General features: G+C 34.3%; 1 protein-coding gene across 3 annotated transcripts in view; it reads left to right on the top strand.

The window, feature by feature from the left end:
• Positions 1-17,265, top strand: part of VWDE (von Willebrand factor D and EGF domains) — an 83,732-nt gene extending 66,467 nt beyond the window's left edge. For 2 of the 3 annotated variants that reach the window (XM_035253740.3, XM_035253741.3), the window contains exons 21-31: positions 1,302-1,868; positions 3,245-3,340; positions 3,424-3,519; positions 4,571-4,666; positions 5,275-5,370; positions 7,511-7,606; positions 10,612-10,707; positions 10,801-10,896; positions 11,644-11,739; positions 13,959-14,062; positions 16,611-17,265. In XM_035253740.3, coding sequence (XP_035109631.3) covers positions 1,302-1,868; positions 3,245-3,340; positions 3,424-3,519; positions 4,571-4,666; positions 5,275-5,370; positions 7,511-7,606; positions 10,612-10,707; positions 10,801-10,896; positions 11,644-11,739; positions 13,959-14,062; positions 16,611-16,625 — 1,454 coding nt within the window. In that variant the 3' untranslated portion in view covers positions 16,626-17,265. The remainder of the gene's footprint in view (positions 1-1,301; positions 1,869-3,244; positions 3,341-3,423; positions 3,520-4,570; positions 4,667-5,274; positions 5,371-7,510; positions 7,607-10,611; positions 10,708-10,800; positions 10,897-11,643; positions 11,740-13,958; positions 14,063-16,610) is intronic. The other variant, XM_035253742.3, reaches the window with a different exon arrangement.
• The last annotated feature ends 1,380 nt before the right edge of the window (positions 17,266-18,645 follow it).

Raw genomic sequence — 18,645 nt, forward strand, 5'->3', positions numbered from 1 at the left:
CTTACTTTCTTCAGTGGTAATTTTTGCAATCTGGAGTTGCAGTTCTTCTCTGCTTCTTTCTCCAATTCTGACAATAAACACTCTCTTAAGGAGAAGGTTCATGTAAAGCAATTTGGTTCTGGAAGGTGTCCCCTCTGTGTACAGAGGCTCATGGAAGGGGACACTGACTTGGCCTGGATCATCTGAAGCAGTTCTCCTGGGAATTGTTAGTCTAGGACCCTTTGGCTGCATTTGTTGACTTATTTGTGCTTACTTCATTGCCCTTATTTATGTTTGGGCTATATTTGGTGCACTCTTGTTTCTATTAGTCAGAACGCATATACTTTTTATGTTTCAGGAAGTTCTCATATTTTTCAAAAATCTTCCATTGTATTTGTTGCCAACTATGTTAAGGCTTATTTTTGTGATTTGGCTTGGTTTTCTGTTTTTATATTTTAAGACCTTTAAGAAGAGCTTTGGATGAAGACAGTGCAAAATCAAGCCCTAACTTTGCATTGGACGGTGTATTTCTAATCACTGCTTAAAATGTGTTCATACTCTAAAACTCATTAGATTTTTCCATATCAAAGAAGTAAAAATGTGTTATAAGGAAATGTATTTTGGCTGGTAGAAATAAGTAGTGACCACCCAAAAAACGATGTGTAAAAATGTTTTACTTTCTAGCTGAGCAACCAAGATGGAGACATAAAATCTCATTTTATCATATTGGTAAAATTATTAGAGCCATGGTTGTTTGCCTCTCATGTAAAATAGCATTTATATAATTTTCCAATTTTTACTTACACATTTAGTTCCTGTCTTCTTTATAGGCAAAACTACTTACTCTTCTGTGTTTCTTCTGTGTTTCTACAGGCTTCATTTTTATATTTGTCGGTCTTGTAGTAGTTCTCAATGATTGTGTGTCTTAGTGAGTGGCTCACATGTCTGTATCCTTGACAATATTCTAACTTGCTCAAGGATAGGGGCTGTGCTTGCCTTTGTTTTGAGGCTCACGTGTATGAGGTAATCAACAAGTGTTCATTAGCTATTTCAAAATCTTAATTAAATAAATGATTGTACTTTAACTTTTATACTATTTAACTTTTATAACTATCTATCTTGTCTACCCCAAAAGATTATAGGCTCCTTGAAGGCAGAAACAGTGTCATGATTTCCTATTAGTACACAGCTCCTGCTACATACAGTGTTAGACCTGCGTAGATACTAAATGAAGAAATGAATTACTTAACGTAAAATATATCAGGTAGAGAAGACTATTAATAAAAGCTGCTAACTTTTTTCTTAATTTTTTGGTTATGCAGGTATAAATTTTCAGCCACCATCAGGAGAATATTCACTACCTGGTACAAGATTTACTCCCACTCCCACTACTATCAAAAAGTTATTGTGCACAACCAACATCTCCAGCTTGTCACTAAAATCAATTACAGCTCAAATGGATAATTCAGTAAAGACTGTTTCCCATCAGATATCCGGTTTTGAACATGTGGATCATAGTCTCAGTACAAATCACAGTCTGGATGAGTTGGAAGTTTCTACGAAAAACAGTAGCTCTTTAAGCATGAGCCCAAACAGCACCCATGGCAAAGCAGAAGGTGATATCCAGAGCACCATCCAAACAGAGACAGGAGGGTATAATTCTCAAATTAGCAGGACTTCCCCAGGTGACATACAGTATGAAGAGGAATTTGTGTCATCTGTTACCAAAACAATCACTATTTTGCCAGAAAAGTTTGGATCAACCAAAATATCACCTTGTGCAGACTTGCCTTGTTTCCTTGGTGTTTCCTGTGTGCCAAGCTCAGATGGTCACTTCAAATGTGGACGCTGCCCTTTTGGGTATTATGGAGATGGCATCAATTGCAGAGGTAGTATGGAAGTCTTCAGAAGATAAAAACAAAATTATCTAATTCAAGTTTAAGTAATTAAAAAGATATATATATTTTTTAATTTACTAATTTCTATTTATTCTGCTTAGTTCACTTATTTCTGTTTGTTTTATTAATTGATCATTTATACTGTATTCTCATCACACTTTGAAAGAACAAAAGTGGATTTTCTGAGTTTTTACTAAAATCATGTTAATATTACAGAGTATTATAACTTTATATCTTACAAATATATTTGAGTACTTTCTGTGTTCCAGGGTCTGTGGAAACATTTTGTATCAACTGTTTCATATAATCCACATAATCGCACATACTGGGGATTATTTTTCCCGTTATACAGATGAGAAAACAGCTTTGGGGTGCCAACTGAGTTTCCCAGCATTAATCAGCTAAGCAGATAAAAGATGTCAACGTAGATCTGAGTTCTTTTTAGTGCACAGTGGGTGTTTAGCACCTCAGATTCCTGATTCTGGCACAGTTGCTTATTTGCATGAACTAGGTTTCTCTGTATTCCCTCCACCTCTTCTGAGATTATAGCAAATTGTCTATGACTTTAATTTTAACGGCATTGTTTTTGTCTTCTCACAATTATTAACATTTTTTTCTCTGATGAAAATCAAATTTTTGACTTTGACAAATTAGCAGCTGTTTTGTTTTATTGTTTTGCGTTGTTTGTGTTTTGGCTTGTTTGAGACTAAACTTAAGCCGGAGAGTGGTTGGAAGTTTCTTGTGTACTCAGTATTATCTAGAGGGACTTAGGATTTCTTTTTTTCTGTAGGAATTTTAATAGTAACCCTCAATACCCACATGCTTATAATATAAAACACCTTATTATTAACAAATAGAACAAAATAACCTGATGCATTTCAGTTATCTCAGGAAGTGTTGAATGCTAACTGGAATATATTAGGTAGTTAGAGAAGTTTAGGAAATAGTAACCTATTAGTTTATGATACATTCCTGGCATCTTGCTTTTTGAAATTCTGATTATCCTTGTCATTCATCAACATTTAGCAGATTAGTATCTGAAATTCCATTGAAACTTTCATTTGAAAGACACTGTAATCTCATGTATGATTAGCTGCTATCTCCAATATCACGTTCTGCTTTGGGAGTCATTACCACATGTGATGGTTCTTCCTTACCTTATTAATCATTTTTCTCCATCATGCTAGTAGTAAAACAAATATAAAGGGGAAAAACACAATTTTATGTGTAAATGTACTGGTTGTTGTTTCACAGTAGTATCATACTATTCAAATTTCAGAGACTTTTGCTTTTATTATAACTAAGTCTGTTGGCAACATGTATGTTCTGTATTAGCAATTAACCTTTTTTTCCTTGATTTTTTAAAGCCATTTGTAGATATCCATGTGGAAAAAGTAGGGAGTGTGTTGCCCCAAACATATGCAAATGTAAACCTGGTTACATTGGTTCTAACTGCCAAACTGGTAGGTAACATCATTCATTAGTTTGCATGATAAATTTTATTTGGTAATCGATACGTCTAAAACCTGGGCTTTATTTTGTACAGCTCTTTGTGACCCTGATTGCAAAAATCATGGAAAATGTATTAAGCCTAACGTTTGTCAGTGTCTTCCAGGACACGGTGGAACAACCTGTGATGAAGGTGATAATTTGAATTAAAAATCAAATATAGGCCTAAAATATAGCACAATAGCTTTAAAAATCATTTTACAACACGATTCAGTTTTACTGTGTATATAGGAAAATATACTTATTAAAGCTGATGTAGTATTAAATTTATACTTATTTAAGATACTCAATATAATTTATTTGAAAATTCTAAAGAATTAAATTTCTGAAATGAGAGATTCATGGAGTAATAGCTTATTTGTTGTTGGTAAAATTATCCTCTAAAATGATTTGAGGTTTAGTTATAAGGTACTATATCTCTACACTTGATTTTAGCCAAAAGGCCAAGAAGCGATAGGGTACTATATCTCTATGAATATTTTAGCTTTAAGCAAAAGAAGGCTGTTGAATGACCTACAAAATATGGTTAAATGCCAAATAATTAGAAAATGTAAAGTAGTAAGAAGAAACCTAAACATGTGAATTTTGAAAAATACATCTATAGCCATATAATTGCGTTGCTTCGTTTTAAATCTTAAGTGAAAAATTATGAAATAGCATTCCTAATGTGGATGATACTTTAAAAAAATAAGTTGTTCATTTTAAAATAATATTTTAAAAGATAGTTTGGTAGATGGTGCATATAATATGAGTAAGCTGAGAGCCATGTTAAATGTTTTTATGGCAAGGCAACTTACAAAATAACAAATTAAAGTAAATTTAGGTTGATCTTCCAGAAATATTCGATCAAAATAATATAGGAAATTAACTATGGAAGTGTAGGAAAGCTGTATTTGTAAGGCAGGAATATGTAAGTTCAAATCTCACTTTTCACAAGAAGGCTAGATCCTTTATTTCCTTTCAGTTAACAAAAAGTTTTATAAATCAAAGCATGCTCCTGATTTGTAAATGTTTCTAGTGTGAATTAATATAGTCAGTTTTATGAAACTAAGTTTTGTATTAAAAGAGAACTACATATTATAAATTGTTCTTACAACAAGATTTTATTGTGATGGTGCTTTATAATTATAAACTGACTTTTTAAAAGTTAAGAACTGACTTAATAACATAATCTGTATCTGCAGAACATTGTAACCCACCTTGTCAATATGGTGGCACATGCATGGCTGGCAATCTCTGCACTTGTCCCTATGGTTTTGTAGGACCAAGGTGTGAAACAAGTAAGCAAAGCTCTCCTACTGTCTGATATAATAAAATTGCTTCTTTGAATAGTTGATAGCCTTAATGCTACATGAAATGAGCCCTAACTCTAAGTAAAGTACACACACTGATGACTGATGACAACAGTTACCATCTTGCATAGCACTGGGATCAACCACAGCGGCCAGTACTAAGATAAAGAAGTTTGTTTTCGGAAGTAACTATTGCTTTGATGCCGTCCATGAACTTTCTTTGAAATAACAGGAATTCAAATTTGTTAAATTGCATATAAATTTCTTTTTAGATTTATGTCTGTGATTGCTTTTATCAATAACTAATAATTTTCCTAAATAGCCAGCTCTGTTTACAACTTGGCTCAATGTTTTTCTATTTTTTCTATCTCTATTAACCAATAAATAAATAAATAAATAAATAAATAAATAAATAAATAAATTACTTAATGTGGGAATCAGAGAGTATTTCAAGCCTGAGTATAAATTATATTTTATCTTTCTCTCTGATCTTAAACATTAGCAGATGTGATTGGCAGTTATGAGCTAGCTAGCTGAGTACCAGCAATGACTACACCAAGCCTAATCTTTCTTTTCTCCTTGTTCTGTGATCCCAGTGGTTTGTAACAGGCACTGTGAAAACGGAGGCCAATGTCTTACACCAGATATTTGCCAGTGTAAGCCTGGCTGGTATGGACCCACGTGTGGTACAGGTAAAACTGAAAATATTTTCAGTGAACATATCAATTAAAAGTTAAAATATGCTAATGGCCTGAAGACGTGCACCTAAGAAATATAAAACTGACCTGACAAGACAGGTATGAAGCTGTTATTTCAGACAGATTTTTAAAACTCCTTCTTCTTCATTACTTTTCTTTTTGTATTGAACCATTCGGTGTCTTACAGCTTTAATGTTATCTCAGCCAACCAGTACTTTTTTTCCTGTTATATTTCCCTCATTCACATACCTTATGGTGAGTGAAACATGTTGAACCTTCTAGATTTCTTTAAAGTTTTTCATCACAACACAAACATGCTATTTCATTAAGTATCTAAACAATTCTGAATAAAGTAGGCACCCTTTATGTTATTCCATGTATTAGGCTTGGGGTGTGTGTGTGTGTGTGTGTGTGTGTGTGTGTGCGTGTGTTTTCTTTAGACAGAGTCTTGCTCCGTCACCCAGGCTGGAGTGCAGTGGCACAATCTCTGCTGAATGCAACCCCCGCCTCCTAGGTTCAGGTGATTCTCCTGCCTCAGCCTCCTGAGTGGCAGGGATTATAGGTGCACACCACCATGCCAAGCTAATTTTTGTATTTTTAGTAGAGACAGGGTTTCACCATGTGGGTCAGGCTGGTCTCGAGTTCCTGACCTTGTGATCTGCCTGCCTCAGCCTCCACAGACCTGAGCCACCGTGCCTTGCCTAGGCTTGTTTCTTTGGCAACAGTGCTTGCAATGCTCTGTGTTTGACATAATTCATTATAACCTAATGACTTTTTTCTCAGTGAAAATGTAATTCAGTGTTTATATTCGCCAATTATTTGCGAAGCATGATACAAGTGGAAACAACTATCTATTTGATTTTTGCCCTGATTTCAAGTGGCATATTGTTAGTGACAGAGACATGGGATACAATATAAAAAAGACTCTGATACAAGTTGAGTTACGGTAAGTAATGTTATTAAAACAGTTCCTTATAAGAGAAGGGAGAAATTAATTTTGGAAAGTGGAATGAGGAGGAAAATAGTATTTGTAGTAGATGTTGGTGAATGGGTAGGATGTAGGGCAGAAAATGAAATTGGGCATGCCTTTCAAAGAAAAACAAAAATGAAGAAGCAAAAACAAAGAATGTTTTGAATGTGCTAGGACTTGAGTGCAGTTGGTATCTATTGGTATGGACCCACCTTAGTAAAGGTAAAATTGGAAATATTTTCAATGAACATGTCAATTAAAAGTTAAAATATGCCAATGTCCTGAAGAAACACACCTAAGAAATATGCAACTGACGTGACAAGTATGGGTGTTCAACGAGGCTGGGCATTCTGAATTCTAATCATAGCCTCCACCTTCTTAATAGAGCAGGAGCCGCGTCGTCTCTGAAAAACACTGCCACTTTAAATTCCAGCTCCCTTTCTAGTCTCATGCATTTCAAGGAAATCACTTCTCTTCTCACTACAAGAAGCCAGAAAGAGCAAATAGTGAAACACAAATAAGACAGCTCTGGCACAGAGGGAGGAGGAGGCCAAAGTCTCTTGAATAACTGCCAAACTTCACCCTCATACAGTGGGTCCCGGTAAAACAGTGGGCCTTAAAAAGCACATTTTTTTTTTCCCTCTTGAGGGGCACTAAGATAGGAAAGCTAAAAGCAGATGCTCAAGATACGCCTGCAGCTGCAGAAAGATGCGTGGGAACAAACCTACATCTCTCCCTCCCAGATAAGCACAACAGATACAGAAGCAGTCCAAACCTGTAATAAACTCTCCCACCCTAAATCCTTAAAAGCTCTTAGTCTGTAAGAGTGAGCCTCTGACCTAATGCAGCCAGTAGGCACCTCTCAGGTTTGCTTTCTCTAAAATAAATCTGCCCTGACTGGCAAGCCAACTTTTCCTGTTTCTTTCCTTTCTATAATTCTTACAATTCTTAGCTTAGTGTTATTTGTAAACTTAACGAATATCATTTCAAAGCAATTATCAAGTTATTTCATTCCTCTTATGTTTGGCCAAGTCTAATTAATTACAGGTTTTACTTGCAGTAAAAATAAAATATTTAATTATGCACCATTTTGTACTTCTGTGCAGCTTTCATTTGTTAAATAATAAAACTTTTATGGTCTCTTTTCCTCCTGCTGTTCATTAGCTTTGTGTGACCCTGTTTGCCTCAATGGTGGTTCGTGTAATAAGCCAAACACTTGCCTCTGTCCAAATGGATTCTTTGGTGCACAGTGTCAGAATGGTAATTATTCTTTCTTTGTATGTAAAAAGGGCAAATGGAAAGCTAGACATTGACAGAGCTCTGAGTAAACACGAGACAAGTTTCGAAGGGAAAGATGCTATTATCTTTCCCATAATTCTTGTTATGTTTCAAGTATCGCCACCAAATTACTAGCTTACAAAAATATATCCAAGTTATTATGAAAAATGGTTGTATCTACTCAATATATGTGAAGCTCAGACCTTGGTACCTCTTTGTGCAGTTTTATAGGACCAAGATGTGAAACAAGCAAAGTTCTCTTGTAGTCTATTGTAAGAAAATTGTGTCGTTGTTGTTGCCAACACAGCAAAAATGTTTGATTTATGGTCAATCTACTGTTCACTGTTATCCCAGAATCTCTTTTCACCTTAGTTTCATTAAACATTTATGAAGAATCACCTATGCACAGCACTATGCCAGAAGATACCGACATAAAAATGCATTGTTTCTCTCTTTCACGGCTCATTATTTTAACACTTTACCTCATATAGTTAATGTTACAGGTTATTTTCATAATAACGGGGATGTCTTGAGGGTATGAATTAATGTCAATCAATATGTAATGTGTATTTTCTGCATCTTCATATTTTTGAGTTTATAAAAAAAGTAGAGTTGAGTTTTACTATAGATCATGTCAGAGTATTTCCATAATTCCTAAAATTTATATTTTCCTTGCCGTGATGCACTTTGATTTGCAATTCTATTTCTTTTATTTTGGGTGTTGGCTAAAATTCCTAGAATGAAAATAAAGCAGAAAAGATGCCATCATGCTAACACAGGATATATGGGCATAGCAAATGAGTTCCTGAAATTCATATTCCTTTGAGGAAACAGTTTGAGAAACAAAAAGTAAAGACTAAGTTAAGGGAAATCTTGAAAACTAGAAGACTGGCTAAATCCATGCTAAAGAGTTATATATGTAGCTTGAATGGAGAACGTAAGGAAGGAAATGAAAACCTCATATCTGTCATGCTCTTTGAAGTAGATGTAAGAATAGTAAGAAAAGTTCTTTAAATGTATATGCCAGTTGTGTAAGTGGATAAAGGAAGCAATCTCTCAATTATTAAATTGAATTAAAAATTATCTATTGAACATATTCCATGTATTAAGGGTCAGAAAATAGATTATCAGTGTGAGAAGAGAATAGGTTTTAGAATTAGCTTACCTCCACAGGTTTCTAGCTGGTATGGAAATTTACTTAAAGCCTCCATGCCTCAGACTTTCCTGGCTTTCAAGTATGATCTAGACAGTGGCTGTGACATGTAATTCTTATTAGATCTTGTCTTCCTGTGAGTCTAAATGGGGGGAAGGGAAGATGGCACATACATTGAAAGTGACTAAATAAAATTAGGTGGAATATAAAGTCATATGAAAAACATTTACTGTGTGCACTATAGAATTTTAAAAGTGGAAGATAGAAATTGAGCTAGAAACAAAAAATTAAACTAATAAGCAAGGCTTAAGATGTTTGGCTGGAGAGATGATGAAATACACCTTCAAATTTGCTTTACCCCTTAGATTTCACATGGGGAGTAAATGCCAGTGGCTTAGCTCACTCTAGGGTTTGGTGACAGAGCGATATGAGGCCCATAGAATCTCATAAATATATGTGGAGGATGGATTTTTCTCATAAAACTCCTTTTCCTAATGTGGGATTATGGGTTGCCATGGTCAAGTCTAAATTGTGTGTCCTTTGTATATATTAATTGTATGTGCTTTTTTGTATATATATTTATTTCTACACTCAAGTTTTTGTGGATAATTAATTATAGCAAGATTACCCATCATAAATAATTTGTGGAGCTTTTTTAAGGTTTAAATTTCTAACCACAGGCATTTCCTATAGAGTTTTATAGTAGAAAATATATACTCTTTCTAATAAATGATAATAATCTTAAATTGTATGAAGGGTAGGGAGCAGAAAACATAAGAACATTTCTTCACCAGTAAGAAGTATCAATAAAATGTCAGAGAAATAACAGTAGACTCAAGCATGAACCAGAAAGAGTTTAGCCTAAAATATTGGAAACTATCCGTTTGCTAAAAGCTTTCAGTTGTTTTGTTATTATAGAGTTCTACCTTATTTCCATTTAAAAATCCATTTGAAAGCAGAATTTTTCTTACAGTGTTTGGAAATAAAACATCTATTAATGCAAACTGGGAGTCAGTCTACACTAGTCCTATATTAATACCAGTTAATTTGAAAATAATTTTTAAAATACAAACTAACATTTAATTATTGTTTAGGAATAAATTAACTTTTTAATTTTCTACACAGGTTTGCCTGTGTATTACTTCAAAGAAATGCCTCCATTTAATTTTCATACCTGGAAAAAGCATGAAGTAATCATAACCATGTCATAAAATTAATATATCTTAACCTCTGAATTTCATAAAACAGAATTATATACATAGGAACTACCAGTAAGATACATTCAAAATTATCTAACAAATATTCTTAACAAAGCCAAGGATTTATTGTTAAAAGGATTTTTACGAAGCATTCACAGGACTAAGTTGCATATAAAGCTCTGCCTTCATAAACTTAGTAAGTATTCGAAAGCTAATTTGAGTGCTTTCTAAATATGTGAAAATTATTGAGATTTGTCTAATTTTCACAAGAACAGGTACATTCTTATTTTGAGCTAGGTTTTGACTTATTTTCTGGGTTTTGTCTAGATCATTCCATGCTTTACTTACTGTATAGTGAAACATAAAATTATAATATATTCATTGTAATACCAAAGACTCAATTTGTTATGTACACTTAACCAATACATTTCAAGCTGTGCTAACCCTATAGCAGCTTATAGGTGTAAGCATCGCATTTTGTGATTTAGAAAGGACAGGTTTAATAAGTGATCTTTTATCTGAACAGCACATTTCTCTGCCTTATGGCCTCATTGATAACAAGCACATGATGCTATGTCTCATATGTAATAATCGAATGTGTAATATTCACAGATTGCTGCCATGTGTTCTTTCAGCTTTCTGTCACCCTCCCTGTAAGAATGGTGGCCACTGCATGAGAAATAATGTATGCGTCTGTCGTGAAGGATACACTGGTAGGAGATGCCAAAAAAGTAAGACATTGCTAAAGGTATTTGTCAACTACAGGTAAAGCAAAGACAAAACCATGGAATGTAAGGGCTGACCTTTCATAATTTTACCTTAAGGCATCTGTGATCCTCTGTGCATGAATGGAGGAAAATGCGTGGGACCAAACACTTGCTCTTGTCGTTCTGGTTGGAGTGGGAAACGATGCAACACACGTAAGAGGAATCTTAAGACGCTAACTCTTTCATCCTTCATGGGAACATAAAGGAGAATTTAAAACAGAGAACATTGTTTTTCACTTTCTTTTGCTTGGTCCTTTTTAAAATTTTTGCATATGTAACCTACTGTAGGAGATAGCTTTTTGAAATAAAGAGTTTCTCCTCTTCTGAACTCATTCTTTCAGGTTAGCAGAAGAGGATATATTGTATTTTTCAGGTTTTCTATTGCACTTGCCAGGATAAATAATAAGTTCTTAAGTCCTGAAGTAGGGGTCAGGGAAAGATTTTAAAAAATCAGTGATTTCATGGCCCCACCTCAAACTATCCAGGTCTAACCTTTCCAAGAGCAGGCGACAGTGCCATTCAGGCTGGTTAGCTCCTGAGGGTGGCTCTCTTCGTTCAAGTGTTTCATTCTTTTTTTCCTTTCTGTAAATTATTTTAAATTAGTCACTACTAGAGTGTTTTGATCAAAGTGAAAAAATGAGAAGCAACCTAGTTGTCCAACAATTGGAAAAAGTTAAATCATGATGAATTCAACAATGAAATATTTTACAACTGTTAATGTCACATTTTCCAAGAATATGTAGTGACATTCAAGAATATTCCTGATAATTATTAGGGTAAAAAGTTTCTTTAATCACTGACTTTTAACTATGTCTTTTCTCTAATGAAAAGTTTCAAGGGTTATGGATAGGATTTGACTAGTCATTAAAAATTTTAACTTGTTTATATTTCAATTGGCAGCTATCTGCTTGCAGAAATGTAAAAACGGTGGTGAATGCATTGCTCCCAGCGTATGCCATTGTCCTTCCTCCTGGGAAGGAGTGCAGTGTCAAATACGTAAGCCACAGGATGTGTTTCTTACTATTGTTCTGAATTGGAATCTATTATAATAATTAAAGTATAGCTTTAGGACAAATTCATAGGGGTAAAAAACTCCAGCGAGATGATACTTTTTAAAAAACAATTTTAGAAATAATACTTACTAAATTTTATATCCATTTAAAAGATTAAAGTATAGTGTAATATATTAATAGTTTGTGTGACAGAGATAATTTCAAATTCTGGTCTGTGGATTACCAGTAAAATTGCCCAGGTAGACCAAAGAAGGTGTCGATATACAGAAGTTTAAATATTATTTCATATTATAAGATGAATACATGTTTATCATGGATACCTTAGAAAATATGTAAATGTATTAAAAATTATTCACTCTAAATTTTACCATCTAGAATTAATTTCTGTTGCTTTTTCAGAGTTTTAGTATATTTCCATCCCATGTTAGTCAAAAATTTCTACATAGATGAAATCTTAAGGTATAGAGGCAGATCAAATCATATGCAATTTCAACATTTTTTTGTGGAAACTTGAAATAACATGTTAAAATATTAACAATGGCTAACTTAATGGGAAACACTGGAAGTCCCTCAAAATATTTCCAAATGGTTAATAATTATATAATTTCAAAATTGGTGGCCAAGTGTACTGTAAACTGAAATTACACAGTTTTATTATGATCATGCTTTTTTACTAGAAATAATGTACCTTCCATTTCAATGTCTTGTGAACCACACCCTTGTTTCCCTGCATCAGAAATTGTGCATGAAATTTTTGTGACACTTAAATCTTATTTTATTAGTAAATGCTTTTGTAATTTATACATTTCTTATCCTAGGAAGGCATATCAAAGTACTATTAAGTGCTGGCATTTACATAAGTAATGTATGCTCAAAAACTGATAATTCTAATTGGAATTTAGATTTGATAAAATGCTAGAAAAAAAAGAGTTTGCAACCTCAACGTGGACTGCTTGTTCTGGAGTCAGCTGTATGTAGACCATGAGAGAGAAGGATCAGAAAATGTTAAAAACACATTAATAAAGAAATATGCTTCAGTGGTTGCAGATTGAGGTTGTCTGAGCACAGCCTGAAGCTGTGCGCCCTGTTTCTGCACCTGCAGCATTTTTATGTGAATTTAAAAAGTCACCCTACTTCAAATTCTTTATTTCCAACTATTTAGAAACTGTCCAAATATATTGATATTTCTTAAACAAAATATGTTACTACCGTCTACTGGAAAACTGTTGTAATAAATATTCAAATCTATGGTGTCTATCATGAGAATGCTGCTTCCTTCGCTGTGGAGCCCTTGTGGATTGATTACACAACCTGCCCAATTGTATACAGCAGCCCTGATGAAAACATATACTGTCAATGTTGCATTTATCTTAAAGGACATATTGTTCTTGCGTGTGTAAGCTTCAGGTATGTGATACTGAAGCAGTAACTTTTATAAATAATGTTATGGTATGCCAATTTTCACTCAATATTGCTTAAAAATATTTATGTCCCTTAAAAACAAAATTGTAAGCAATATGTTAATTCCATAATATAAATATTTCAAAAGTTGCTTTAGCCACCCCCTTATGTTTAATATTTTAGTTATTTACAAGTTATTATGATTATAAGCATTTTCATTCTACAAGTAGATGATAAATAAATTGAGATATTGAGATAGATATAGGTATTTTTAATTGCCTTAGAAAAGATTTCAAGGAAGAAATTTCTGATATAGACAGCATGAGTATTTTTCAGAAATTTCCAGTAGAGTTGTTTTGCGTTAAGCTTCTAATGGTAGTGTAAAAATTGTCAGTTTTTCCATACACTAGCCAGTATTGAGTTGTCTCTTTTAAATTTTTGCTAAATGTTAAAAAGCAAATTATAAATGCTATCTTCTGTTAATGACTTGGGCTCCTCTAAAAAAAAGAGATGTATTTCAAATACTTTAAAATATAATCAATGAAATTTTTGTTTCTTTTAATAATATCTTTATGGAATTCCAAAAGTATTGTTTGAGTTTTGGGTGTTTTGTTTTTGATGTGTATATGTGTTCTGAAAGATGCGAGCGCATAGATTAGATCCAGCCATCGATGGTTCATTAATAGATTCCTGTGATGGCATTAGTGTCCAATCACCACATAGCCTCAGACAACTGGAATGGAATATGTCACAAGCATTTCATGTCAAAAGATGGTTATTGTAAAAATTTGTGTATTGCAGCAATTTGCAACCCAAAATGTCTTTATGGAGGCAGATGCGTATTTCCCAATGTGTGTTCCTGCCGCACTGAATATGCTGGAGTCAAATGTGAGAAGAAAATACAGGTATTTCAAAGTTTAAAAAGAAAATAAATAGTAGACATTGACATTTGTATATATCTTCTACTTAGTAATTGTTACCAGTTAATGTTTTATTTTCTTTTATTTCCAAAGTAAGAATAAATGTATTTGCCTCTAAAATCAAAAATTATATCATTTTTATGTTATAGTAGAGTCATTATATAAAATTTTGACGTGTGGTTAAGGAATTTCAATGTATAGATACAATTGTCCAATGTAATGCAGTATTTAATGACACTGGAGTTGAGATGGCAGACAGTCACAATATAAATTCAAGACACCACTAATTTATGTTTTGGTTAACTACTTGGTCAGCAGACCACCCTCACCTGTCTCAAAGAATCCACCACTTTTAAATGATGGAATCACCGCTTCATTTATTTGCTTGTGGTTCTCCTCATTTTCAGTGGGGCACATGCCACTAAGGCCTTGACTATTCTCATTCACTTTCCCTGACAGGTATTCTTTTCCTTCCTTTGCTCCCTATTAAAATCTGTTACTAGGAAAGCAGTAGAAAACTCCTGATATTATTAGAATTAGGATTTCTTTGTATTTCAGAAATCAAGGAATGGAAGAAAGATCAGAAACTTTCTTGGAGTTTCTGGAACTGCCCACACTTATTTGTAAGGCCAGCTCTATAAAACATATCTTTTAAAAGTTTCTGTGATACTATTTCTTCATATAGGATTAAACTGCATTTTGTTTGATCTCTGATCTTAAATTTCCAAATATCAACAGCTGAGATATTTCAGTCCTAATTCCTATATATAGGTCGCTCTAATAATCTCTCTCACAAACACAGACACATAAATGCAGCAAACCTCTAAAAAATCTCTTAATCTATAGGAGTTGTAACTTTAAAAATTATTATATGCCATTTAGCACTTCAAAATGCCCCAAGGTCATGAATATAAAAGTCTCCTGGAGTACTAGAATTTGACAACTGATTGGAAGTTTTCTTCTTGAAGCTTGATATGGATCAATCTGACTTAGAGACAAAGTGGATGTATGTACAGTATTCTCTGAGCACTGGTGTCATCCTGTATGATTGGCCCCCATTATGAAAATAACCAGATCATAATGGGGCTATGGTTTGGAAACTGGAAGGCAAAAGTTATTGAGTATTTATTTGATTATATGTTTGAGAAAAATAAAAGTCAAAGCTTGAGCTTCCTTGGGTTTGAAGGCAGCCTAAGGATACATTATTTGATTTGATTTGATGTGAGATTTTTATGGCACAGAAAACCCTATGACCTCCAAAGCTTTTTAACTCCACTTCGACAGTACTAAACTTAGGTGGTTGCTCTATATTCTATTTTATGTATTTATTTGCCATCTGATTCTTTCCTCAAATGATCAATAGCAAGTAATCTTTATCCCCATTAATGTTGCTTCTGACAATGCATTTGAAATCACACTAAGAAGAAAAAAATGTCAGAAGGCCATGGGGGAAAGTCTTGAGGACAATATGTCTTGTTCTAGTGTAACCTGCTCTCCCAAGCTGATAACTTCAAGCTCATTCTGGCTGTATTCTGTGATGATATTATTATTTGCTTTTGATTTTTCTTTGGATCCCACACACAGGTTAAAACATAAATTTTTTTTAGTGGGGAAAAAAGCAGCCACTATCCATGGGTATCCACAGAACCTTCACCAACTCCATCTCTTGCTCCCCTCTTTTCTACCTTCCCCAAAGGAGGGTTCAGGCTGGTTAACTACCTCATGGCTCTTCCTCAGGCACCCTGAGGGAGTGGGTTAAAAGGGAAATGGAGGTTACTGATTAGATTGCTAGAATTTCAATGAAGAAGAGAATTACTGGCTAGCGACAAGAAACACAGAGAAAGAGAAAATAAGCAAAGGAAGGAAAGGTGCTAAGAGGATGAGTTGATAAAAGGCTTTGGGAAGCATGGTAACCTCCTGCTTGCTGCTGAGTGCACTTACACTGACCCTGCCACTTGTTTGCTCTGTGATTTTGGCCAAGTTTAACCCTCTGAGTCTTAGTTTTCTCATCTGTAACATGGCACAAATAGTAGCACCTAATCATAGGTTTACTGTAAGGATTAAATATGTTAATATATGTGGAGTACCTAGAATAGTGCTTGGGATATAACAAGCACTATGTACGAGTTTGTAACTAGTTACCCTGAAGAGAGGAATAGTAGGAGGTAGAGAAGAAAAAGGATGGGGAAAGACACATCAGAGAAACATTGCAATGCATTGTGAATATCAACAGTTTTTTTTCCCTGAGGGGTATCAAACAATTAATTAGCTTTATTGGGCATGGATGTTTCTAAAGTATAACCCTTGGCCAAGATGGAGTCACCTAGTATGCAAGCTCCATTTGGTTATCACTGCTTGGTCCTTAAATATCTTGATTAGGCTTCAATGTTATGAAAATAGTATTGAGTCTAGTGGCAAACAACTGAAAGAGCCTTACATATCATGCCAGCAGGAAGAAGGTAACAAATAATGAGTAAGAGTTAAATGATTTTATGCTATTCATTGAAACACAATTTCCTTCTTCCTACTACAGATAAGACGCCACTGAGTAGCATCAAGTATATGAATTAAAAAAACGGAAATGTGTTGTTCAGAAAAAGTTGGAGATAACTCGAAGTTTATTTGAACATCATTTAAAAAATATCTTAAAGACTAAAGAAACTAATAAAATATATAATGATCCCAGTTGTAATTATTAGAGAAAAGCAAAGAAGAAATCCAGGTAATCTAAATTTGATGTTGAGATGGAATCGAATATTTACATATTGAGATGATTGATGTATCTGATATTCCATCCATTTGCAATATTTAATAAACTGAATATTTTCTCAGCCCTAACTGTGACTGCGTCTGTACCATCAGGAGTCAGTCAGTATAATGGAAGCCACTTGATATCTTCCTGATGTATGATGTTTATATAATAAGAACTGCATAATAAGAACGACTTGGTCTCCCCAACCCCTTATTTTAACCCAGACATTCCTTCATTTGATTCTGGGTCTTTAGATAAATTCTTTCAACCAGTTGCCAATCAGAAAATTCTTGAATCCACCTATTATTTCTCCTCCCTAAAACATAAAACCCAGCTGTAGCACGACCTCCTTGGGCACATGTCTCAGCATCTCCTGGGGCCATGTCACAGGATGTGATGACTCATATTTCACTCCAAATAAATCTCTTCAAATATTTTACAGAGTTTGACTCTTTTCATTGACAATAACTTGCTTCACTCTGTTTTATGTTACCAGACATTCAGAAATATAAATGCAAAATAAATGTTAACACTTAGTATATACTTAAATGTTTCTTCAGCTTTTGTGAAAATAGGAGTATTGTAGATAAAAAATGAATACTTTTTAAATAGTTATTGGAATTAAAATACTATGAAAATAGATAGAACTTTTATATCAGCTTGACAACTTTGCTCAGTATACAATTGTATGAGTGGAAAACAAATTCATTTTCTTCCTAGTATACTCTCACAACACAACAGTCAACACAGATGACTTCTATGACCTCTCGTCATCAAGAAGTTTATGGGGAATTCTCCCCAATAACTAATCAATTCTGCAGCAGACCAAAGCTGGATGTCCTCTTAATTCAATGCAATTCTGAGCCTATCTACCTATAGTAGTATCTATCAGATGCCTCAGGTTGAGGGCTCTGTCCCCCAGTTCCTCAGACTTCCCCACTTCAGATGGCAGTCACATGCCATAGATTGTTTTACCTGTGCTTCTGACTGGCCGGCTACAAATTGGAGTTCCCACAATCTCTTCCTCTCAGATTTGATTAATTTGCTAGATCGGCTCACAGAACACAGTGAAACATATTTACTGCTTTGTTATGAAGGATATTACAAAGGGCACAGGTCAGTAGGGCAAAGCATGTGGGAAGGGGTGCAGAACTTCCATGTCCTTTCTGGGCTCTTCCAGGAACCTCTGTGTATTCAGCTATCTGAAAGCTCATCTGAACTTTGTCCTTGGACCTTTATGGTGACTTCATTACATAGGCATGATTGATTGAATCATTGCCCATTGGTGATTGACTTGACCTTCAGCCTCTCTCCCCTCCCTGGAGGTTGGAGGGGCTGGGATGAAATGCCTAAAGGTGTCTTGGTCATTCCTATGACCAGCCTCCTATGACTTGGCTATCCAGGAGTCCCCAGCCATCAGTCAACTCATGAGCATACAAAAAGACACTTACCACCTTGGAGATTATAAAGATCTTAGGAGCTATAGGTCAGGAATGGGATGAAGACCAAATATATATTTCACAATATCACAACCACATAGCAATTTTATCAATAGCCTTATTGATTTTTAATGTAAACTTTTTATGGTTATAAAGTTATAACTGCTTAAAGACTTATTCTGAAGTACCTAAACTAATGTAGTTATTCACTGCATAATGAATGATGTTTCAGTTAATCACAGACTGTATATATGATGTTGGTCCCCGCAGATTATATTACCGTATTTTTACTGTACCTTTTCTATGTTTAAATCTACAAATACTTACCATTGTGCTACAATTACCTACAGTATTGAAATACAGTAACATGTTGTAAG

The sequence above is a fragment of the Callithrix jacchus genome, chromosome 11 (assembly GCF_049354715.1).
Source record: "Callithrix jacchus isolate 240 chromosome 11, calJac240_pri, whole genome shotgun sequence".
In the NCBI taxonomy this organism is placed as follows: Eukaryota; Metazoa; Chordata; class Mammalia; order Primates; family Cebidae; genus Callithrix; species Callithrix jacchus.